The following is a 24901-nucleotide window of genomic DNA, read 5'->3' on the forward strand; positions in this document are numbered from 1 at the left end:
TTTGTAGGCATAGAGACTTCTGGTTTCTCAACGACAATTTCCCTTCTCCCCAGTGCTGTGCAACACACTATGTGCTGGTTACCTGCAGCCTTCCATCCCAGGGATAGCTGTGTTTCAGTGGCACTTTATGTATGTAGCACGAGACTCTAAACCTGTGCACACAAACGTAAATCAATTAACTCTGGGGTTGCTCCAGATTTATGCTTGTATAACTGAAATCAGACTCTCTCACCATAGTTCATAAGGTGCCCTGAGTTCTTTCAGGAGAAGGCGGTACATAAATGGAAACATATTTGCATTTATTATTTTCCAAACATCTTTGCACATTTACTCAGTGAAAAAAGCTAATACACAGTGAAAAATAGCTAAAAGGGGGGTTCACATGCACAGTTTAAAAGATCTATGATGTTTAATCATGTCTCTCCATTAGATGATTGTTTAATTTATTTTAAAGCATGGACAGTGGGGCTTACAGGATTCCTAAAAATGTCGGGCTCATGAAGCCAGTGTGCTAGTATGGTACTCTGGGGCTCTCTCTATGCTAGCCTTTTCCCCTAAAATTTCTCAGCATGGGTGCCGCTCCACTGGTGATAGAAATGATGGGAGGGCTGATGTAGACAAGCCATTAGCAGCCACTAGCATTGTAACCAACATTTTGTCCAACCTTGCTCAAAGTTTTAGGAGAATCATAGTTCAGGTGTAACAAAATTGCATTTTTGACAGCATACTGTGGTCTGTTTATTAGAGGTGCTGTGGTACGGTTGGTACCTGGGTAGTAGTCTGGAGTTATCCTTTCAGAAAGGGAATTGGCAGGCAATGACCTTGTACATTAGCTAGAATTTTAGTCTGGCTGTGCAAGCAAATATTAGTGGTAGCAATTCTTGGCAAATATTGTTAAGAGGAATAATAACTGAAGAAGCTGAAAATGGGAAGAAGTGTAAATGTACTTGGGCTCCGAGAGAAGGCAAAAATGAAAAAAAGACAAACAATATGCACTTGTGGACATACAAAGTAATGACTTATTTGTTATCTATAGAATAAGGGTCTTGGTGATGTAGTTATTGAAACCATAGGAAAATTATTATTATGTTCTGTATCACAGTAAATGTACATGGCGCTTTATAAAGCATGTCAGAAAGGAAGGGCCACAGTTTTCAAATGTAAATAGTCATTTTGGGGTGCTCCATTTGAGACATCTTAAATGGGTCTGGTTCTCAATTACTGAGCACTCTGCACTTTTTCCAAACAGTCCCCTCAAAGGCATCTCAGGTTAGGCACCCAAAGTCACTAGTTTCTCTTGAAAACCTTAGCCCAAGTCTCTTCCCAGAAGAGTTTAAAACTAAGGAAGTTGTTCTTGTTTAACACTGGTTTTCGTAAATGGTGGCTGAATGAAAATAAAAATGCTGCAAGCGGACCAGTTCAAAGACTCTTCTTAATTAAGTGAATTATTGTGAACAGGCAAAGTCCTTGCCCTCCTCAGAACACATCACACATTCTTTAACCATTACATAATTCTACTTCCCTGCAGTTTAGTGTATGAAATGAATAACTTTTCTCCTGTGCTATTGGTGATGAAGATGAAAACAGATGATAACCTTTTTCAATGTGTTATTTTATCAGACAAATTTTGGTATTGTCGATTATCGCCCAATCACAAGGTCTTGCACTACGGAGATTTGGAAGAAAGTCCACAGGGAGAAGTTCCCCATGATTCTTTGCAGGATAAATGTAAGTCATGTAAATGTGCTGGCTCTTCTTTAGTTAATTTTTAAGTTACTTATTTGCTTTTAAGACAATGCAATATAAATATCTCCATTAGTGGGCCCAGTATGCCATGCCTCCTCTGGTTAAGGTATATCTTGTCACAAGCATTCTTCTCAAATACAGACCTCTGGGCAGTCTATAAAGAGTTTGTCAGACTGCAGTGATGGTAGAGCTTGCAAAGTGTGTATTTTTTCAGGGCTATCCAATGGCAGCTCTACCCAGAAGGATGTGAGCAGTTCCAGTCAATTTATACCATCATTTGGATTGTTCACCTCAATTCTCTTGTTTAGCTTCATCTTATTATGAAACCCAAAATGAGTGGCCAGATCTTGTCTTTGCAAATCCTTGGGTGGCATAGATCTGCTCTTGTGGCCTGGGTTCAATTCCAGACTCTGCTACAGCCTTCCTCTGTGTCCCTGAGAAGATTGTTTAATCTCTTATTGCTTCGCTTCCTCATCTGTAAAACAGGGATAATAATTCTCCTCTACCTCATGGGGGTTGTGAGAACATATACACTAATGGTTACGTGATATTCCAGGACTCCATGATGGGGGCAGGCCACAGATAGTAAGCGTGGACATTTTTTTGATGTGTTCATGTATCACTCTCAAGTTTTGGAAAGTGTGTATGAGGAATGCATACTCTGGGTTCAGACGAGTCTTCCTATGAACTTTTAGCTTAGAAGTGTTATACATTTCCTCCATAGTAACACGATTCATTCTCACTGCGTCATCAGACTGCAGATGTCAAATAAAATCAGTTTGGAATAGTAGGCTCAGAAGCAGGGGCGGCTCTAGGTATTTTGCCGCCCCAAGCACGGCAGGCAGGTTGCCTCCGGCAGCTTGCCTGCGGGAGGTCCCCGGTCCCGCGGATTTGGCGGCACGCCTGCGGGAGGTCCACCGAAGCCGCGGGACCAGCGGACCCTCCGCAGGCATGCCACCGAAGGCAACCTGCCTGCCGCCCTCACGGCAACCGGCAGAGCGCCCCCCGTGGCTTGCCGCCCCAGGCATGCGCTTGGCATGCTGGTGCCTGGAGCCACCCCTGTTCAGAAGCACCTTTTATAAATGAATACAGCTGTTCCTGCTGCTGTAAATTGTCTAGGATCTGGGAGATAAATCCATAATGGAAAGAAGATGAAGGTCTTTTTCAAAAGTTGAGACAACTAGCTTGATTATAATGGTTGCATGCGCTTAAATGATACACTATTCTGAGAAGTGGTGTAACTTCTCTCTTTTCAATGTGTGTTATGTGTCCTCCTCTGTGTCCAATCAACAGAGCATGTCACTCTTGTCATTCTTGGCATTAGTCATTCTTGGCATTAGTGTATCAGTCATCTGTGAGTAAAGATCATACACGTTTGTTCTGCTTCTTTAGTGAAGAATAATTCCGCAGACTCTGGGAATTTCTCCAGCCTGGAAACTAAGAGAGAAGTACAGTAACTCCTCACTTAACGTCGTCCCAGCTAACGTTACATTGCTGATTAATTAGGGAACATGCTCATTTAAAGTTGTGCAATGCTCCCTTATAACGTCGTTTGGCAGCCACCTGCTTTGTCCACTGCTTGCAGGAAGAGCAGCCTGTTGGAGCTAATGGGGGGGGGGCTTGAAACCAGGGTGGACTGGCAGCCCCACATCAGCTCCCCACTCCCCTAAGTTCCCTGTGCGACAGCCGCCCAGCAGGCTACCAATTGCGGGCAGTTCAGCTGTCCCTCCCCCACCCCCCGCCGTGTGCTGCTTCTGCCCTCTGCCTTGGAGCTTCTCTCGGGAGCCTCCTGCTTGCTGTGCAGGGGTGAGGGAGAGAAGGGGACTAATGTCAGGGTGTCCCCCTCTCCGCTATTCCTGCACCTCACTTACCTCACCTCCATGGGCGGGGGGGACCACACGACAGGGATCAGGACGGAGGGAGCATCCTGGGAGCAGCTGCTGTCTCAACTTGCTAATCTACTTAAAAAGGCAATGTACTTAGAATGGGGTCAGTGTACTTAAAGGGGCAATCTCCTCTCACACAGGATGTGTGTCTCTGTCTCTGTCTGCCATGCTGTCTCCCCTCCCTCCATTCATGATGCTTTGGAAAGTGTGAGGCTACATTAACAACAATGGGTTAACCGTTGAGGGCTCAGCCAAAAGCTAGTTCATCATTTAGCGGTAAGACATTCCCTGGAAAATATCCCACCCTCTTCCACCCTCTGACTTCACCACCTCAACCAAGCTTCACAATCATCATTGCTGTGTACAGTATTAAATTGTACTGTGTGTGTATGTATGTGTGTGTATATATATATATGTGTGTGTGTATGTATGTATGTGTGTGTATATATGTGTGATAATCATTTGTCTGGTGAAAAAAATTTCCCTGGAACCTAACCCCCCCCTCCCCCATTTACATTAATTCTTATGGGGAAATTGGATTTGCTTAACATTGTTTCACTTGAAGTCGCATTTTTCAGGAACATAACTGCAACGTTAAGTGAGGAGTTACTGTAACTTAATAACCTAAACTTCTTAATTGATTAATAAAAATAAATCAGTGTAACACAAACCTTTGGGATAATGAAATCACAATCTTTGTTCTGCCCCCATCCCATAAAAATGTCTGGGTGCTGCTTTGTGCTGGCCTGGGAGAGTGACACACCTAACTGGAGTCACATAACAGTGGCATTTTACAGTCACATTCACTTATTTTCATTGCTGTACAGAATTGCCTCAAGGTTGTTTCGTGCTTTTACTGGAGTCCTTTGTCAGAATCTAGGACAGGGTTTCTGATCGTTGCACTAAAGCATTGGTGCTGGGAAAAGCTATTTGTTTGCTCTGCAGTTAGAGAAATAGGGCAAAAATATTACAGTAGCTTTGGAGTGAAAGATGAGGCAGTGAACCCCACTCTTGAACTGTGGCTCTAGTGACTGGGCCCCATCCTCCATAAAATTTGTATGTTGGATGACCAAGTGAATTAGATAGTGACAGAATTTGAGGGAAGGCCACCATTCCTTGAGTGTCACAGACTTTTCAGGCTGAGGGGGACACATATATTACCACAACAGCCATTACATTAGGAATTAGTTTAAATGGAACATGAGAACAATCCGACTCATGTAAATAGAGCCCAATAAGGTGCTACTGTTCAAGACCAAGTGCAGTCTCCCTAGTTTTTGAGTCACCCTATATATAATGTGGACTACAGAGATCTGCTACCATCCGAGTGTACTGACCTACACTCTCCTAGAAATAAAGATTACTGTGCTCTCCACATTCAGCTCTCCAAGCCTTCTTGCTCCTCCTGCCCATCCGGTGAGCGAAGGGGAACACACAGTGGTCCTTCTCTATTCCCATTCTCCAATGCAGAAGGGAGAGAACCAGTAGGGGAAAGGGAATGAGGGAAAGGAAAATGAGACTGAGGTGGCTTGTGGAGAGAGGAGTTCTCTTTGGCTGCTCACAAAGTTTGGATTAACTGGTCCCATCAGTTCTCAAAAATGTCTTCTTTCATATCCAGTTTGCTAGGAAACTTGGTCCATTCCTCCCAGATGAGGAGCTAGCCACAATAATCCATGCATTGGTCATATCCAGGCTGGAATACTGTGACTTATTGTATCTGAAGCTGAATGTGAAGATTATGCATGGGCTCCAGCATAGAAGAGGTGAAAATGCAGCTGCCCACCTCTTCTATGGCTTAGGCCACGTCAGACCCATGCTCAAGATCTTCCATTGGCTCCCTGTCAGCTTTTTGTGCCAGTTTAAGGCAATGGCCTTAATTTTCAAAGCGATTAATGGATCAAGCCCCAGCTACATCAAAAACCAAATTTTGACTTATGAATCACCATGACAGCTGCATACTCCTGGGACAATACAGATCACAAAACCCAGGGCAAAGCATATGAGATCTGAGAACCAAAATTCTCAGTAGAGAGGATCCGGCTATGGAACAACCTTCCAGATGAGACCAGGTGACTTCAGAGCCTGGCCATCTTTAGGAAATGTTACAAAGCCTTCAGTTTAGAGAAAGTCTTTTCACCATAAGTGATACTCACAACTCAGACACTCCCTTTTATTCCCAAAATCCTCCCAGTCCCTCAAAAAAACTACCCCAAGCAGAGTGTTGACCCTAAAAAAGAGAAAAGTGCCAATGACTTCATGGAGTCTACTAGGGACTTTGCTACGGCTATCACTATCTTTGCTATGAGGAAGTTGCTTAGATACTCCAGTGATGGGTGGCACTATAAAACCCTAAAGTAGACCGAAGGAGGAGAGGTTGAATGGAAAACCCCAGGAATAATTTCTGCTGCTTATAGTTTACTCTGTGTAAAAAAAAAAAATCCATTAAAATTACATTGTATTTTAATATTTTGTGTTGTCTTTTCAACCATAACGCTGTGAGTGATACAACAGCCTGTTGTCTTGGCTAGAGAAGACACATATATAATACATAAAATATGTTTTTCTGCTGCTGAGTCCATTGGGGGAAAACTGCATTCTCTACTGTTGCATTCCCGTTAGAGAGTTTCAGGGCTCAAGCAATGACAGACTTTCATGTTATTATTCTGCTCCATATGATCCTTTTCCAAAGTCACAAGATAATGGGTTATTTATAGATTGTAGAAGCTTTCTGTCATTCACTGACCATATTATATTTAGAATATATAGATTTTCCATAATGTAATTACTGCCGGAAAATTGACTTCCACTTGAAGCACTGATGCATTTATCTCTGTCTTCTAGTGACCTTACCAAGTTTACTCCTGGAGAGACAGTGACAAGTGAAACTTTTCAAAACTTTTTTTAATGAATTTACTTTAAAAATGATTTTTTTTTAAAAACAGTGATGGATGGGCATTCTAAGCTTTATATAGTTTCCCCATCAAAATCACAAGTGTGTGATTGAGCAGTCAGTCATTGATAAAGTGTAAAACAACATGAAAAAGTTATATCTAAATTAATAAGACAGATACATGCTATATGTTGTCTAGAACAGTGGTTCTCAAACTTTTTTTTCTGCAGACCAATTGAAAATTGCTGAGGGTTTCGGCAGACCACTTAATGATCATTCCAAATGTTGTTTGTACTGTTAGCTAACTATTGTAAAATGCTTTAGATAAAAGCGCTATATTAAAAAAAGTAACAACAATTAACATTTTTTTTGTTCTACAAATAAAAGCACACAACTCATATTTTAATATCAGTAGTCTTACCTTCCTAATGTGATGGATGTGCCCTCTCTCCTCTGCTGCAGCAGCCCCCGACCTGGGGCTGGGAAGGAGGGGATTCTCTCCCCAGCCACAGAGCTGATGCTGGGAAGGAAGGCCGTCTCTCCCTGGCAGCCGCAGCCCTGGAGCTGGGGAAAGTCACCTCTTTCTCTGGCCACTGCAGCCCTGCATGTTCCAAATTCCTCCCCTCTCCTCTTCTCACCCCACTGCCTCCTGCCACTTACCCCTTATTCTCCCCCAGGCCACCACCTCACCTTACATGTGCATCTTCTCCAGGGTCCAGGCACCTAAGTAGTGGAGCCACTCTTGCGCGGTTCCATTAATTAGGTGGGTGGCCCTTCATTCTCTTGTGTGCGGCCGCCCAGGCGCGCACCTTAGAGGGAACTATTCGCGGCCCACCTGAATGGAGTTCGTGGACCACAGTTTGAGAACCTCTGGTCTAGAGGTGTGAGTGTACATAAACCCTATACATATCTACACAAAATCCATTTTCTATCAAAAGTCTCAACAAGAGGGAGAAAGCAGAATCCTAGTTCACATTTCCATCTGGACATGTGAAACTTCAATCCATTATGTTAAGGCTCAGTGATGCCTGTTTCAGTTGTTTTGCTTAGTTTCCTTTTTCACAGCAGACTCTGGTAATGGCATAATAGCTGGAATTTTTGACACATCAGTTTTGCCTCTTGATTGACAGCACAGCTCTTACACTTTTTGGTTACACTCATTTTCTTTTTTTGACTGCAGTACCTGTGGCAGATATAAAAGCAGTTGTGACAGGGAAGGACTGCCCTCACATGAAGGAGAAAGGTGCTCTTAAACAAAACAAGGTATGACTTTCAAATTATTATAAATGTTCACTCTGCAGAATACAAAGACGGTGAACTTGACCTTTCCTGAAATAACTGCATTCTGGCTTGCTGCAAATCCATTTGTATGTGAACACACACTCTCTCTCTCTCTCTCTCTCTTTCTCTATTTTTCTGTCTTTTTCTGTTTTAATCTGGGACCATGTGAGTCAAATTATTAGACAAGCCTACTCGAGTGGGCTCAACCCTATGTTTAACTTTCATGGCATCTGTGCATTGTGATAATTGTGGATAAACACAACACATACGGAGAAGTGATCAGGAGTGCCGGCTCCTGCTGGGTTCTAGGGAGTCTAACAGAGTAGCAGTAAAATGATGAGTGGCCTAATGATGTTACCTTCTGAAACATTATCCTCATTAAACAAATAAATTGTGCTTTCCATATTCTCTGATGAATCTGTCACTGCATCCCTGTCACACAGCAAAAATACAATTTATGTCCAGTTTATAGTAATTTCAGATTTCAGGTATGAAATGATGCTGATGAAAGGATGCCATGTGATATTTGAATTTTACGGAAGCAATGATGCATTCAGTGAGATTGAGAACAGGAGGCAGTGTTCAGATCCAGATTAGGCTTAGGATATTTTTCAGAGTTTGGGGTCAAGAAGCTGAAGCTAGCGCTAGTGTTCAGGTTTCATAGTGCTAAAATCTTGGTGTTTGTTTTTGTTTTTTTGCTGAGAAGTTAATTCTCAATTACGAGAGCTTGGGAGATCCAATGATCTTGGGGAAATTATGCCATCTTTAAAGGTGGAAATCCCTGGCCAATAGGTATATTCATGAGTCTTCCATCAACTTGTGCTGCATATGAATTTCAGTGGGGGAATAAGACCCTCATTGCTTTGGATCTGACTTGAAACCACAGGGTTCTAGCCAGGGGATTTGAATCTGAATCTGTCAACGCCTGAAATTAGGAATATTTTGAAGTTCTGCTTTGGATCCACCTCTAGTTGTGATGCTTAGAAAGATTCTGAAGCATAAAATATTAAAAATAGGATTTCTTACTTCAGTAGTGTTTAATTTTGAAAACAAAATGTGTGTGTTTAATGTTCATGAAAGCACAGAACTAATGACAGATCTGGAGCCAAGCACCGTGGGGATGGGTGCAGTGAAAGCTTCCCCCCGTAACCATTGCAATGTACCTTTGTCTGTCCCTTCCCACCTCTGGTCTTTTCCTACAATGAGAAGGAGATGAGGACAGGTAGAGACAGCTGAAACTAGCTGTTCCCTCAATGGCTGATTCTAAGATACTACGCTGATGAGTGCAAGATGGCTGGAGAGACAGACCATCTCAAGCTCTGTTTGCGTATGTTTCCCACACAGGTAATTAGTATCAGTTGTATTTGGCTCATAGAGCAAAATAGTCATTTTGAAATACAGAGTTTAGCCTCATCTTCTTTCACTATAGGATAATCCTAATTGAAAATGAAAAGCCTTATCAAATGAAAATCAAAACCAAACCAAAAAAAGAAAGGAAACATTTTCCTGGTTAATTTTCTGAATCAGAACACAAACACACACGTACACGCAATAGATTGCACACAGCTCCTACTTATTGCTGCATCTGAGACATCAACAGCATTTGGCTGTGGCAACTATATGATATATATAAAGTATTTTTAGTGCTTCCTTATCTTGGCATTCATTTGTCCACAAAAACAAAGACAGAAACCATACAGTGGGTGATGAAAATTTGTCATCTTTATAAAGCAGCAGTGTTTAAGTAGAGTTTAATGCTAAATAGAAGGGCTACAGATTTGTATGCCCTCAGCAGTCAGTAATGATCCATTTCCTAGGGTAAAATTGCAATAGACTGACATAAAGCTGCTAACCAAAGACGTGGAGGACAGGAATTGATAGGTAACATAATTACATCCATAGCTGTTGAATTCAGTTTTTGGTACAGACTGTAGTAATCTTTGTCATTACTCCATTTATGATGTTGATTTTTCCATGTCCTCATTTTCTGCTTTAGGAATAACAGAATTTGGAAGGTTAGTTATTGTGTAATACAGACTGTATGCACAATGTCTGCAACATTTTAATAGTCTGTGCAGAATATTGCAGCACTGCTTAGATAAATTTTAATTTAATTTAGTTTGACAGCTGAGAATGATGTATCAAAATCTCACAAACCCTGTTTTCTTTGTATTTACAAAGCACGGAGCATGGGTTGAAGTTTCACAGTTGAAGAGAGGATTTAAAAGGACACCTTCAGAGGAGAGAGAGAAAGAGAGAGAGAGAGCGAATACACATTAAGGTGCTTGCTATATATAATGTGTATTCATAGGCAGAAAAGAAAATTAAATGAGAGAATGACAGTGTTACACACAGGAATAGAATTGGCAGAATGTTCTTAACAGTAGCTTCATCATTTCTCCATTGGCCAACATCAGCCCTTATTCTTCCAGTGGGATCATTTAGAAATAAATAGGAACAAAGCTGAACTGGAATTTTGATGCCATATGAAACTGGAATGGCTTGATAGAAGCAGACTTGAATCCATGGTTGTTTAATCTTGCTCACTTTTTAAATTGGGTTCAATTTTTAAGGCTCACTATTAGGCTCATTTGTGCCTCTCATATAATATTAATATATTTTATGCAAATGAATTGTATTTGATTTAAAAGCCATTTAACAAGGAAGTATGAGAGACATGTTCATCTAGCCATGGGTATTCCCCAGCCATCCCTTCCATTTGCTGACTTGCAGGTTTAAGAACATAAGAACGGCCATACTGGGTCAGACCAAAGGCCCATCTAGCCCAGTGTCCTATCTTCCGACAGTGGCCAATGCCAGGTGCCCCAGAGGGAATGAACAGAACAGGTAATCATCAAGTGATCCATCCCCTATCGCCCATTCCCAGCTTCTGAAAAACAGAGGCTAGGGACACCATCTCTTCCCATCCAGGCTAATAAGTTCATGGAGAATAGGTCCATCAATGGTTATCTAAATCTTTTTGAACCCCATTGTAGTTTTGGCCTCCACAACATCCCCTGGCAACGAGTTTCATAAGTTGACTGTGCATTGTGTGATGAAATACTTACTTTCGATTTTTTTAAGCCTGCTGCCTGTCAATTTCATTGGGTGACCCCTGGTTCTTGTGTTATGTGAAGGAGTAAATAACACTTCCTTATTTACTTTCTCCATCTGTAGAGAATTTTTAGTGAGCAGAAATTAATTTACTTACTTCTCCGTTCTTCAGAAACATCTGTTCTCTTTGATTTCTCCTTGGTTATCACAGAACAAGAACACCAGCACACATTCTAGGTAGTATACGGTGGGAACCATCCTGCCCTGGCATTGACTTAATAGGCCTGTGGTTCCCAACCTGTGATGTGGGCTGTAGGAACCATGAGACCACTCACAATGAGATGGAAGGACACTCACATGGTAGTTTCAGCTGCATGTGATTGCTTGTGCTCCTCAGCCTTAGGCAGTTGCAGCATAACAATTAACCAGTAGCAAATCTGATCATCAAAAGCTGCCCCGCTCCCTGATCCGGTCTCTGATTGGCCTGCACAATGGGACCAGGTATAGCAGCCAGAGAGGCAAGCAGACATTGTGGGAGAGGAGATCTGCTCACATCTCTTCTGTAAAGGATTCCCCATGAGGCTGAAGCAGGGAGTGGCCAGTAACTTTAAGCAGAGTGTTCACACTCTATTTCAATGAGAGAGACATCTCTGGTTCCAAGCATTGATTCCTCTTGTAAATACAGGAAGGGGCAGAGAAGAATTCACCAGGGAAGAAAGGAAGAGAGAGAGAGGGAGGGAGAGCAAAACCAAGGGAAAGGGAGAAGTTAGAAGTGATGAAGGAATGGGTGCAGGGGAGGAAGTGAAACAGAGTTGGAAGTAGGGAGAAAATTGGAAGGATTGTGAGAGAAAGGATGGATCTGGGACAGAGAGAGGAGCTGGTGGAAAGAGTTAGAAGGGAGAAGTGAACACAGAGAGGTTGAGAACTGGGTTTTTAGAGGGAGGCAGAAAGGGAAGGAGATAATGATGAGAAAGTTTAATGGACTGAATGAAACACTGAAAGTAAGACAGCAAAAAAAAGACAAAAGAGACAAAAAGGCAAATGAAAGAACATGGGAAAGAGGGAGAGAAGTGAGTGATAATAGAGCAAAATGGGTGCAAGACGTGGCAATGACTGCAGGGCATGGCATGTAGGGATATAGGTAGGAGCCAGGACTGGATCCATTACCAGTGGGGTCTTCAACCCGGGTGGCGAGTTGAGGGGACGAGTTAGCTGGAGAATGTTGAGAAGGAGATATCTGATAGAAAGGCTGAGCTTGGAGCATCATACTGTTTGTTATTGGTTCTTTCAATCCCCAGTCCTATGTACAGGATTTGTTGGTGACCTTCTGGAAATTCAGTAGCTTCATAGTACAGGCTCCCTCCCTGGCACATTTTGTTTCACGACTTGGCATTTTCTGATGTCAGTAATTGATAACACTCTGAGAGGAAATAAGGCCAGGCTTGTATGGGCAGAGGTAAATTTGGTTCTGGCATGCAGTCATTACTCTTAATAAGATACGCTTAAGAGACATGCCTAACACAGAAAATAACTGCATGAACTATAAACAATTTGATAGCTGAGTGCATCTGTAGAGCCAGGAGCTGTTGCTCCCTCTGGGAATTAACCCAGAGAGCTCCTTTTGTATGTTCTAGAAATACAGCAAGTTTGAGATAATACCCACACCCTGAGGAAAGCAAGAATTTCTGCCATGTAATACTGAAGTTTCAGGTCAACCAGAAAGTATGTATAGGGTGCAACTTAAAGTTTGTAATCCAGATTCTGGTCTTGTTACACCAGTGTAAATCTGGAGTAACTCCACTGAAGTCAATGGAGCTACTCTGGCTCTGTGTACCTGTGATCAAATCTGGCCTGGTATATCTGCTATAACCACTACAGATTTACAGTTGTTTCATTATTGATCCTCAATATCGTGAATGTTGGAAGCAGTGCTCCTGTAGCTTCTAGCAGTGTAGGAACAATTGTTGTATGCCTCTCTTCTCTCCTTCTTCAAGAGAGCCTGTAAAGACAATCAGTGTTATAGGGCCACTGACCAGGAAACAAGGGGGTAAAAAGAACTGGGCCAATGATATGGAGGGATATATTTCTGAGTCCACCAAGTAGAGGCTACACTAGTCACTTCACTAATTACTGTTAGAGTGTGGTTAAAACTAGTCAGAGTTGATATTGAGACATGCTACAATAACTGATATACCACATCTACTTGCCAGTTTCAGCATATGGAAATACCACAGTACCTTAGATAGCAGTGTGGTCATTGTTGATAAATGCTGACTATTTATTTACATAGGCTGGCATTTTCAAAGGAACTTGATTCCCATTGACTTTCAATAGAGGTTGCATGCTTAACTATTTCCCTTAGGCTCCTTTGAAAATTCCAGTTCAGATACATAGGGGAGAAAACTGATCATCTCTTTCCAACCTCTCCCTCAAAAAAAAAAAAACTTATTTGAGATCTGTATAACTGAACAACAAAAACAGTAATATCTCAGATAGATGCATGGGAGGAGCTAACATTTTTTATTTGTAGCACTATATGCTCTCTAAAACCATTTGAAATGGAAATAAGAATGTGAACCACATTGAGAAACTTATTAATTTATCCTTATTATTACAGTATTTGTTAGACACCAATTATGTACCCAGTGTTGTGTCGGAGTTTATAATATAGCTCTAGAGCTTACATGAACTTGCAACAAGTATGACCTGTTAAACAAAAGCAAGAGCCAGATTTTCTACACACACACATACACTGACCCCGGCTGCTCAACCCAAAGATCTTACAATCGGAGTAGACACACAGATGTGGCATTTTTGAAGAGCAGAGCATGGAGGGTAGGAGTTATTGCTAGTAGGTTTTGTGGGACTCCTGAGTTCTCAGAAGGGGTTGAAAGGAGAAGAGGTAGGGAGTTAGCACCTGATTTAGGAGTCTGTACAATGCAGAGAGGACAGCATGGAATAAGGCACTGAATCTGAAATGGGAAGGAATTGAATGAGGTAGTGAGGAAAGAAGCTTGGGCTGGAACATGAGGAGTGGGGGAGCGAGAGTAGAAGAAATGAGGGTAGAGATGTAGGCGGGGGGTGGAGTGGTGGAAAAGTTTGAAGGTGGTTATACTGTGGGGCAGAGTCTTGGGGGCAACAGTGGAAGTGCATGTGAGGAGAAACACACAGGTAGCTTTTCACCATGTTTCTGCCTTCCTTCCTTATATTATTCAGGGCAACTCTGTGTAGCTACAGAGCTGCTTTATGTTACACCAGCTTGTAATGACCCTCTAAAGGGTGTTACGATAGTGGGAAGCACCAGAGTGCAGGTCTGTTTGAACCCTCCCATCCCCAAAATGTCCCCTACACTGGTGGGAGTGGGCCCTGAGAGGAGGGTAAAGAATCAGCTATGGAAGCCTTCTGTGCTCTTTGGGGATTTCCCTCTGTGTGGTTGGATCCAAACCCGCACGGGACACATTTGCCTGTTCTGGTTAAGATGGCATCAAAATGGCAGAAATCTCCTGAGAATGGATAATTCTGTAAGATTTCTGGCACCAACGATGGCACAAATATCAGAAAATGAATTGTCCTTGTGAGATATCTGTCTTATGGGGCTATGGCTTTGTGAGGTTTTGGTGTCTCTGATCTCAGACCCTAGCCATGGCACAGCTCAAACCAGAACCCAAACTCTAAGCTAAGTTGGAACCTCACACTGTCACTGCTACTCCGATTTTTAGCCTTGCCTAAGTCTCATTGGCACCAGTGTTGGTTCTGTTGTCAGTGTCTCTTGTGATATGCTGGCACCATGGCAGAATTGGCCGGAAATGAAGTAGCATTTCAGGTGAGTATCATTTTATTCTGGTGCATACGGTAAAGTATTTCAGTTTTCTTCTGAGTTGTTGGCAGGGAAGAGAGCAAGGTGTGAATGTGTGACTCTTTCTTATGGACTTCTAATATGGGTTTCTTTATGACTGTGTTCTTCCAGGAGGTGCTTGAGCTTGCTTTCTCTATATTGTATGACTCAAATGGCCAACTGAATTTCATCGCTCCTGATAAGCATGAGGTAAGTAGAGGTTAAAGTAAGGGGAAACAAGGGTGAGATGGGTTGGGGAACACAGCTCTCCCACCTCTATAAAGATCGTAAGTTTTCAGGGACAGTCTTTTTGTTCTGTGTCTGTCCAGCACCTAGCACAATAGAATCCTGGTCCATGAGTGGAGCTCCTAGGTGATACAGTAATACAAATAATAATAAAACAGAGAGAGACCTCTCCCTTGTCTCCTGTTATGAGTGAGCACAGCCCTCCCAAAAGTCCCCCCTTCTCCTTTCCTGGTGTGGTAAGAGCTCCTCTTCTTAATTCAATCTACCTTAATCACTGGAAAGTGGGTAATTCTCCCAAGTGAATACAAATAAAACTTCAATGTTCTCCTGTGTGACCAATAATCAATTCATACAAGATTACAGAATAATCAAGTTAACCTCAGTATAACATCCCTGGCCTGTACTATCAAGACTGTTAAACACCAACAGGCATCATCAGCTAATCTTGACCACACTCCCATACCATCAGTGGAGTTTATGGATACAAACACATTGGCCTTTTATGCAACTGAGTGGCACATCCCCCTTGTTCTCAGTTTAATGTTGTTAAGCATGCCCTTGGCACATAACACTATACATTCTGCTGTATCCACTATGTGTGATGGGACAGAGCTCTGTGAGCCAGTGGTGCAAATAAAAAAGCAAAACAAAACAGCCCACCCCCAAAGAAGCATACACCTTCTGGAAATGGTCAGTTTCCAATTTGAAGGTGGAAGCATCACAAATGATTGTCTCAAAGTATTTGGGATTTCCAGATATAAACTTAGAAGGATGCTTAGCACAAGAAAGGACAACTAAAGTGCATTAGGTATGCAGCTTTCACATTTGCAGTTCTGGCTAAAATCTTTCAAACAGACGTTAATTCTGATAGAAGCTCATTTGGCTTTTTCTGAGGATTAATTTTTCAACATCACTTAGATGCTTTTTCGTTCCAGGAAGTGATTTGATGGCAAATCTTCAGTTAAGAGAAGTTAACAATAACGTTTCTAGAGCTCCCAAAGCTTCAGCTACTGCTAAGAGTGATTGTTTTAGACAAGACGTAGTGCTCTTCAACCTCTAGACTGGACACATGCTGGGTTCTTTCTGCCATAAATTCTGCAACAATTTAATTATAGTCCATGTTGGCTCTTAGGGGCAAATTGTCACAGAAATTAGTAAATATTTCAGTCACATCCACCGGAAAATGCAGCATATGACTACTGCCATCTTCTAATGAACTAACAGAGGCCTTGTAATCTTTTCCTAAACATCCTCCTCTGTTTTTACCTTCAACTTTGTCCAGCTCATTTAAAACAAAATTGGCATGCCTGAAAAAGTCTGTGTTTGTGACCAGAAAAGCAAGAGCCAGTGTCAGGGCTGGGCCGTGGACAGCCAGCCTGCATGGATCAGCTACCAAGTTGTGGTGAAGAGATGAGTAGCGGATGGGGGGTTGAGTCAAGTCAGGATGCTAGGAAGCAAGAGTGAGGCTCTGAATTGCAGACAGGAGGCAAGTAGCAGAGTCAGACATGAACCGGTGTCAGGTTCACAGCAAGGCAAGGTCTGAAGGGGGAGGAAGCAGGCAGCTCAGACCACTCCCTGTAATGGTTTCCTGGTTTATATATCAGCATGGGCCAATCAGCTGGCTGCAAGGGGCTGCCACTCAGGCCCTGCTGTAGCGTCACAGGTTCCCACACCAAAAACCCAGCCTAAATTTCTGCTGGTGGTACGGAAATGTCCTAATTGGTCTTAATTTAGCAGTGTTAACTTAACTTAGCAGTGTTCCCAACTTTTGAGATTTGTCTCTCAATATTTGGTGTGTTTAAAGGCTTAAAAACCAGAAAGCAAATAAAATGAACCCAATTTTTTAAACTCATGATGTCTGAGCTACCATCATTGTTTTGGGGGCCTGACTCATGATCTTTTAAATTTGGCAATTCAGCTTAGCCATCTGTCAAAGCTCATTGCTGTCCAGCGGTCTGAACACTTTGAGATCACACCATCGTATTTGTTTTTCCTTTGAATGCTGAGATGGTTTTGACTGAATACCAAAAAAAAAAAAAAAAGTGGATTATTCCATCCCTGCGTTTTGACAGAGAAGCTAGTGAGACTGGTTATAATTAGGTTTCACTGCCACTTCATTAAAATTAGTCTGTATTAAATTGAGTTGATTCTTCAGTGGCTCTTTAGTCTGTTTTGTGAAAGAAATAGCTCTGAATCAGTGCTGTAATTTTTCCACCAGCTCAGTAGGATTTCAAACAGTTTCCTAAATTATATATGTCTGATTAGGTTCACTTGCCAAAGTGGAGATGAGACAAGGAGTCCCTTTCTCCATCCACTGCACCCACATAATAGGTGGCCAGAAGAAGGTTGCAAGGAACTGGAAGGGGCTCCAAATCAGTTATGTTTGAACCAGAGGAGGACCATGACTCTGCCCTCACCAGTGCACTGAGATGCTTGCGCTGAGGGAGCGCTGGTTACATCAGATGATCAGATATTACGTGGAGAGCTTTCCAGCATGCTTCCACACGTAAAAGCACCTTCATTTCTTTTGCAATTATTCCTTTACTTCTCCTGATAAAGTGAATCCTGGCAAAACCATTTTCAATAAATCTTTCTTATAGAAATGTTTAAGGAAACGGTGAATTTTCAAAACACCATGGAGCTGTGTGTTCAGCAGGAATTTTATTTTCAGGTCAGCTTTTTGTTCTTTCTTGGAGGCCTGTCTACTCTAGGGAAAAAATGTATATTTAAAACATGAAAGCTTAGCATGATTTAAAATCCTATTGTAGACAGGGCAAGTTAGAGTTTGAAACCATATTAGCTGGTCAATGTGAACCATAAACGGAGCCCTGCAAATCCGCAGATATCTGCAGACCATTTTTTGTGGATAGTGGATCAGATGCAGATACAGCCACACAGGGCTCTATTCACTGGCAGTGCCTGGCTCGGACAGCCCGGGGGACACAGCATGCTTGGGGACGGTGGCCAGTAGCTGGGGCTGGGCAGCAGGTCGGAGTCTGGGCTGGGCACCACGCACTCACCGCACTGCTTCCTGCCCAGCGGCTTGGGCCCCTCGGGCAGCGCCAACATCCCCCCCATGGCCCGGCCCGGTAGCACTGGCCGCGCTCCCAGTCCGAGCCTGCCGGCTCCTGGGCAGCAGGGCCCACCCCCGAACATGGGGATTGGAGCAGGCGGGGCCCCGGCGCCCCACCCCTCCGACTCACTGCAATGCAACACGCACTACTGCTGCCATGTGCCGTCGCTCGCAAGCACCCAGGAGCAGCACACGATGTGATTGCCCAGATCCCCAGCCACCCCACCTCCCTGCACCAACCCTTCTCCTTGAGTCTTGCCCCCGCACTGCCTGTTACCCCCAGTCCCCACCCTTGTGCTGCCTCTTCCCTGCAAGACCCCGCACCGCCACTCGCTCCCTTCCCTGCACCCTCTGACGCCAGCCCTTGAGAAGGCTTGCTGATGTGGATACAGGTTAAAAGATGGCTAGCAGATCGCAGAATGGATTGCAGGTTAATTCTGCAGATCCTCATTTTTATATCCGTGCAGAGCGCTAACCATAAATTCCCCACTAAGCAGCTAACACATTAACAGTACAACTTGCCTTGTCTACATTAAAGGTGAAATCCTGGCTCCGTTGAACACAATGAGAATTTTGCCACTGACTTCAGTGGTGCAGGATTTTACTCGAGGATTTTGAAGTGTTAACTCTCATGTTTTAAAAACACATGCTTTTTTCCTAGTGTAGACATACACTGAGGTTTTTTTCGCTGATTCTTATCAATATTCTTTTTCTTTTCTTGTGCAGCACACAATCAGCTGTAGCTATCTGTAAGTTTGGCTATAACTTATAGCACACGGTTGGCTAATTTTAAAGTCCATCCTTCGGCATGAAATGTAGCAGAAACATTTGTAAGATAAAAATGCATTTATGGTGGATTTAATTTTCCCCTTGTAAGCTAGGACACATGAGTTCGTGACTGAAATCTTTTTATTTTTAGACGATACCATTCAAGTACTTTTGTTCATAGTTGCGTAAATGGTTCGTAGTAATAAATGGAACTGATTTGATAGAAGTTGACTCTTGTTCACCAACCTCCCCTGGGTTTGTTGCTTATTTAAAACAGTTATTCAGCTTATGTTTATCTCAAGCTGTCAGCTTTGGAGTGAGATTGCATTTCCTGTTTGAAAAAAAAAGAGAGGGAGAGAGACAGCAAGAGAAGAGGTTCTTTACAGGCCAAACAAAGCTGTTTAGAATTATGCCAGGATAACTTGACATTTAATTTTTTATGAAGGACAGAACATTGATTAACTTCATACTACTGCAAGTAATTTAGTTTCCTGCTCAGGAAAATAGATCTATACATATTTATTACCATAAAGAGGTGCTTATGTATAGGTTACATATGTGTGTGTGTGTTTGCGTATCCTTGTTCTTGTGTATGTGAGTTTGTATACACATATATACATATACACGTACTTAATATGTATTTGTACGCAACCTCACCTACGTACAGTGTGTAGTTATATACTATATTACATATTTGTATACTGGATATATGATGTGAAATATATATGATTGTGATATCACAAAAATTAGATATCTGAAAAGTCCTGTTAGGTTTTCTAATCCACCTCTCTGATAGTGCAGGATTTTTTCCCTATAATACACACTTTAGTTTCCACAATATAATTAGCATTTATGGCAAATATATTTTTCCATGTAGCTAAGTAATAGATCAACATAGATCCAATTCAGAGGTGAAAGTAAGCCTATACGAGCTGGTACGGCGTACCGGCAAGAGCCAGTACCCCACGCCGGACTGGACTGGCTTCTCCGGTGGTGATTTAAAGGGCCCAGGGCTCCAGCCACTGCGGGGAGCCCCGGGCCCTTTAAATCACCGCCGGAGCCCTGCTGTCACTCCCCAGCCCTAGCCCAAGCCCTGCTGCCCCAGGGTAGCAGTAGCAGGGCTCCCGCGGTGATTTAAAGGGCCCAGAGCTCTGCAGTGGCCGGAGCCCCAGGCCTTTTAATTCGCCCCTAAGCCCCAGGGCTCCCAGCCACCTCTGCAGCTGGTAGCTCTGGGGTGATTTAAAGGCCCTGGGGCTCACAGCCAGCGTCCCAGGGCCTTTAAATCTTGAAAGGCCCCACCTCTTCCCATTGAGGCCACGCCTCTTCTGGTTGAGGCCACGCCCACTCAGGACTCCAGCATACTGGTAAGTCCTTTAAATTACTTTCACCCATGGTCCAATTTGACTCCAATTGAAGTCAGTGAAAAGATTCCCTTACATTACATGAAACTTCAATCAGGCTCTTAATGGTTTATGATTAAATATAGATGGGTTGTTTGATTAGAAGCAAGAGGAAGACCAAGAACAGGGTAGGCCCATTGCTCAGTGAGGAGGGAGAAACAGTAACAGGAAACTTGGAAGTGGCAGAGATGTTTAATGATTTTGTTTCAGTCTTCACCGAAACATGTGAAGGAATGCCTAACATAGTGAATGCTAATGGGAAGGGGGTAGGTTTAGAAGATGAAATAAAAAAAGAACAAGTTAAAAATCACTTAGAAAAGTTAGATGCCTGCAAGTCACCAGGGCCTGATGAAATGCATCCTAGAATACTCAAGGAGCTAATAGAGGAGGTATCTGAGCCTCTAGCTATTATCTTTGGAAAATCATGGGAGACAGGAGAGATTCCAGAAGACTGGAAAAGGGTAAATATAGCGCACATCTATAAAAAGGGAAATAAAAAACAACCCAGGAAACTATAGACCAGTTAGTTTAACTTCTGTGCCAGGGATGATAATGGAGCAAGTAATTAAGGAAATCATCTGCAAACACTTGGAAGGTGGTAAGGTGATAGGGAATAGCCAGCATGGATTTGTAAAGAACAAATCATGTCAAACCAATCTGATAGCTTTCTTTGATAGTCTTGTGGATAAGGGAGAAGCGGCGGATGTGGTATACCTAGACTTTAGTAAGGCATTTGATACGGTCTCGCATGATATTCTTATCAATAAACTAGGCAAATACAACTTAGATGGGGCTACTATAAGGTGGGTGCATAACTGGCTGGATAACCGTACTCAGAGAGTAGTTATTAATGGTTCCCAATCCTGCTGGAAAGGTATAACAAGTGGGGTTGTGCAGGGGTCTGTTTTGGGACCAGCTCTGTTCAATATCTTCATCAATGACTTAGATATTGGCATAGAAAGTATGTTTATTAAGTTTGCAGATGATACCAAACTGGCTTTGGCGGATAGGGTCATAATTCAAAATGGTCTGGACAAATTGGAGAAATGGTCTGAGGTAAACAGGATGAAGTTTAATAAACACAAATGCAAAGTGCTCCACTTAGGAAGGAACAATCCATTTCACACGTACAGAATGGGAAGAGACTGCCTAGGAAGGAGTACGGCAGAAAGAGATCTAGGGGTTATGGTGGACCACAAGCTAAATATGAGTCAACAGTGTGATGCTGTTGCAAAAAAAGCAAACATGATTCTGGGATGCATTAACAGGTGTGCTATTAGCAAGACACGAGAAGTCATTCTTCCACTCTACTCTGTGCTGGTTAGGCCTCAACTGGAATATTGTGTCCAGTTCTGGGCACCGTATTTCAAGAAAGATGTGGAGAAATTGGAGAGGGTCTAGAGAAGAGCAACAAGAATGATTAAAGGTCTAGCGAACATGACCTGTGAAGCAAAGCTGAAAGAATTGGGTTTGTTTAGTTTGGAAAAGAGAAGACTGAGAGGGGACATGATAGCAGTTTTCAAGTATCTAAGAGGGTGTCGTAAGGAGGAGGGAGAAAACTTATTCATCTTAGCCTCTAAGGATAGAACAAGAATCAATGGGCTTAAACTGCAGCAAGGGAGGTTTAGGTTGGACATTAGGAAAAAGTTCCTAACTGCCAGGGTGATTAAACACTGAAATAAATTGCCTAGGGAGGTTGTGGAATCTCCATCTCTGGAGATATTTAAGAGTAGGTTAGATAAATATCTATCAGGGATGGTCTAGACAGTATTTGGTTCGGCCATGAGGGCAGGGGACTGGACTCGATGACCTCTCAAGGTCCCTTCCAGCCCTACAATCTATGAATATATTAATTAGTGGGAAGACTAAATATCACGATACAAAGTGGCACTCTTGATATTGAAGGAGAAGTGTCTTTTAGAAACTACTTGGTTTACTGTATACATTTTTCTGGTTTATCAAATATTAGAGCTGATTGAATGTGAAAATTTTCAATTTGGAAAAAAGGCCTTTTTTTAAAAAAATCAAAAATTTTTTACTAAAAACAAAGAAAATTGTCACTGTGTTTGAAATTTTCCAAGCAAAAAGCCCACACACCAGAGAAATTCCCCATTTTTTTTAAAATGGAACATTTTTCATTTCTTTTGATGTTTCCCAGAATTTTTGTTACCATATTCTGACCAGCTGTTTGAAACATTTACAAGTTTCACACTAAATCACTAGCTAATAAATATGTTTAAAATGAAGCCAAAGAAGTGCTTAAGCACATCTGTCTAGTTTAATTTTAAAGATGTTCTTAAGTCACTGGAGCATAAATGCACTGGAGATGACGCGGTTGGCTGATTTGTTTGCATGAGATAGCAGGTTAGGTCTGGACTTAATGAAGGTTCTTGTCTTCCATGGCAGTACTGTATCTGGACCGATGGATTGAATGCCCTCCTTGGGAAGGATATGATGAGTGACCTGACACGAAATGACTTGGACACACTGCTCAGCATGGAGATAAAGCTGCGTCTCCTTGACTTGGAGAATATACAGATTCCTGATGCTCCCCCACCAATTCCAAAGGAGCCCAGCAACTATGATTTTGTTTATGACTGTAACTGAAACTGCCCATTGAAACTCGCATTTTAAACTGGAAATATTATAACTGGAAAGATTAAACAAAGAGCGAGAGAAGCCCACATGTGCACACCTTGGATTATGGACTATGGTTAACACACTCACTTTTCTTTCCATTCCCTGCATCTGTTCCTTTCCCCGATCCCATCTCCCCCATTGCTAGTCAAAAACTACATTGCTTTAATTAACTTCTAATTGCAGTCCATTGGATGTGACTAACGCGAAGACCACTAAGCAGCGTCCATCAGAGGAACTTTTAAATTTTTAATGCTGGAATAGGCATTCTAAATAAAATATGATGCTTCCAAACTGCATGCCTACAAAACCAAACCTGGCACTTGCAGGTGCTTTATCTGGAAATTGGGAGGTAGAGAGGAGAAGCAGCTACTGTAAGTGGAAGGTGGAGAGAGCGAGATTTTCCCAACCCATCCCAAGAGTCGGCTCACACCTGATTCCAAAAAAAGATGAAAAATATTAACTGCTTAAACTTCTGCACCATCATCACTGTCATTATCCTTTGGCAACAGTGTCTCCATCCTCTGTGCTCTGCCACAGTTATAGTTCCCTAGAATAAGTCATTTGCAGGTTTTCACTGTACTGTGCACTATAACACTGCAATGCTTCTAACTTCTTTTTCTGCCGTCTCTTAAATAGCCCTATATTTCTCCCAAATTACTAGCACAAATTGTGAATGAAGGCACTAGGTCTGTTCTCTCCCTGTAGCTATTCTAAGCCTCAATTGCCTCTAAAATTGGCTTGATGCTATCCAAGATTTTTTCTTTTTTGGTTCAAAGTAAAATAATAGTTTCCACAGATTCATGAAAATGGTGAGACATCTGAATCGGCATCATCATTGCTACAGTGTTACAAGTTTGTAAGGGATTATTTTTTGTACAACGGGTTCTAACTTTTTTGTTTTTGTTCTTTGGCCAAACAAATATATTTAATGAAAAATAATTACATTGTGAGTTTATTTAGAGATGATGTTTTTATTTTTAATATCCATTGGAAACATTTGTCTGGGGAGGAAAAAAATCCAATATTTCCTTCAACTTTGCTGTTGAATAAAATCTGAGTTGTGATGATCCTGGAACCTTGTTTTTTAATTTTGAAGTTCTCTTTTACTTTATGTCATTTCTAACACTTCTCAGGCCTCTGCTACAAAGGGAAAGGGGAAAGTGTAAATTTAGGTTCTATGGTAGCAAGATAAGTGTCTGATTACAATTACTATTTATTTATATGATGACAAAATCTGCATTACAGTGAATAGATGAGCCTTTCTGAAAGGCAGCCATTGAGAAATCTAAATGCAAAGCAAACCAACACAATTACAGTCAATTGTAGGCCATTATTTTTAGATTCTCATTTGCTGAAATATCTGAGCCCCACATGCTTCCCTCCTCTTCCCTGAGTGGAGGGAACCAGAAACCAAGGCTGCAGATGCACAGTATGAGGGAATGCTGGCTTTGTGACATGTTTTTCCCCTCCTACCTTCTCCAAATTCTTTGGCTGCCTACCAGTAGGTATTCCGCTGGGTTCAGGCACCAGGGATCTGGAGATGCTGGGCCTGGTTCCTAGTGAATCAATCTCTAATGCAAAGATTCCACCACCTCCAAAATTCACATGTCTTAGTCAATGTTAACTTGCTGGATTCCTCCTCTAATATGTGAACCCACCCACAGGGATTTTATCAGACCCTGTGGTGCCATGAAGCCAGATGAGTAAATTGAGGAACAGAACCTCCATGCAGATGGTTTGTGCCTCTGGTAGCTTCAACAACATCTGCAATTTTTGAGTAGGCCAAACACATTGACACCTTCACAGAGTGGGTGGGGGTGGATCACATCCTAGAGATGGAAGGAGGAAGAGGAAATTTCATGAATCCAAGCATGACAGTCCTAAATAAGATACCTTCATAGGATTGCATACTCTCATAATTGCAATATACCTACTGTACTTCTATCTAATGGGATAGAGATACAGGTTGGTTTAGATGGTGAATGATGATAGAAAAGAAAAGAGAATCTACAGATAAACACCAGAGCAAAACGTTACTGTGGGCCACATTCTGAGAGAAGATGAAGGGCAATTTCAAACTCA

The 24901-nt window shown here is 42.2% G+C and overlaps 1 protein-coding gene across 6 annotated transcripts in view; it reads left to right on the plus strand.

Annotated features, from left to right (window-relative positions):
* Positions 1–23885, plus strand: part of ELMO1 (engulfment and cell motility 1) — a 459394-nt gene extending 435509 nt beyond the window's left edge. For all 6 annotated transcript variants that reach the window (XM_045005400.1, XM_045005399.1, XM_045005401.1 and 3 more), the window contains 4 exons: positions 1621–1728; positions 7703–7785; positions 14825–14902; positions 22586–23885. In XM_045005400.1, the coding sequence (XP_044861335.1) occupies positions 1621–1728; positions 7703–7785; positions 14825–14902; positions 22586–22786 (470 nt within the window). In that variant the 3' untranslated portion in view covers positions 22787–23885. The remainder of the gene's footprint in view (positions 1–1620; positions 1729–7702; positions 7786–14824; positions 14903–22585) is intronic.
* The last annotated feature ends 1016 nt before the right edge of the window (positions 23886–24901 follow it).

Source organism: Mauremys mutica, chromosome 2 (genome assembly GCF_020497125.1).
Source record: "Mauremys mutica isolate MM-2020 ecotype Southern chromosome 2, ASM2049712v1, whole genome shotgun sequence".
NCBI lineage: Eukaryota > Metazoa > Chordata > Testudines > Geoemydidae > Mauremys > Mauremys mutica.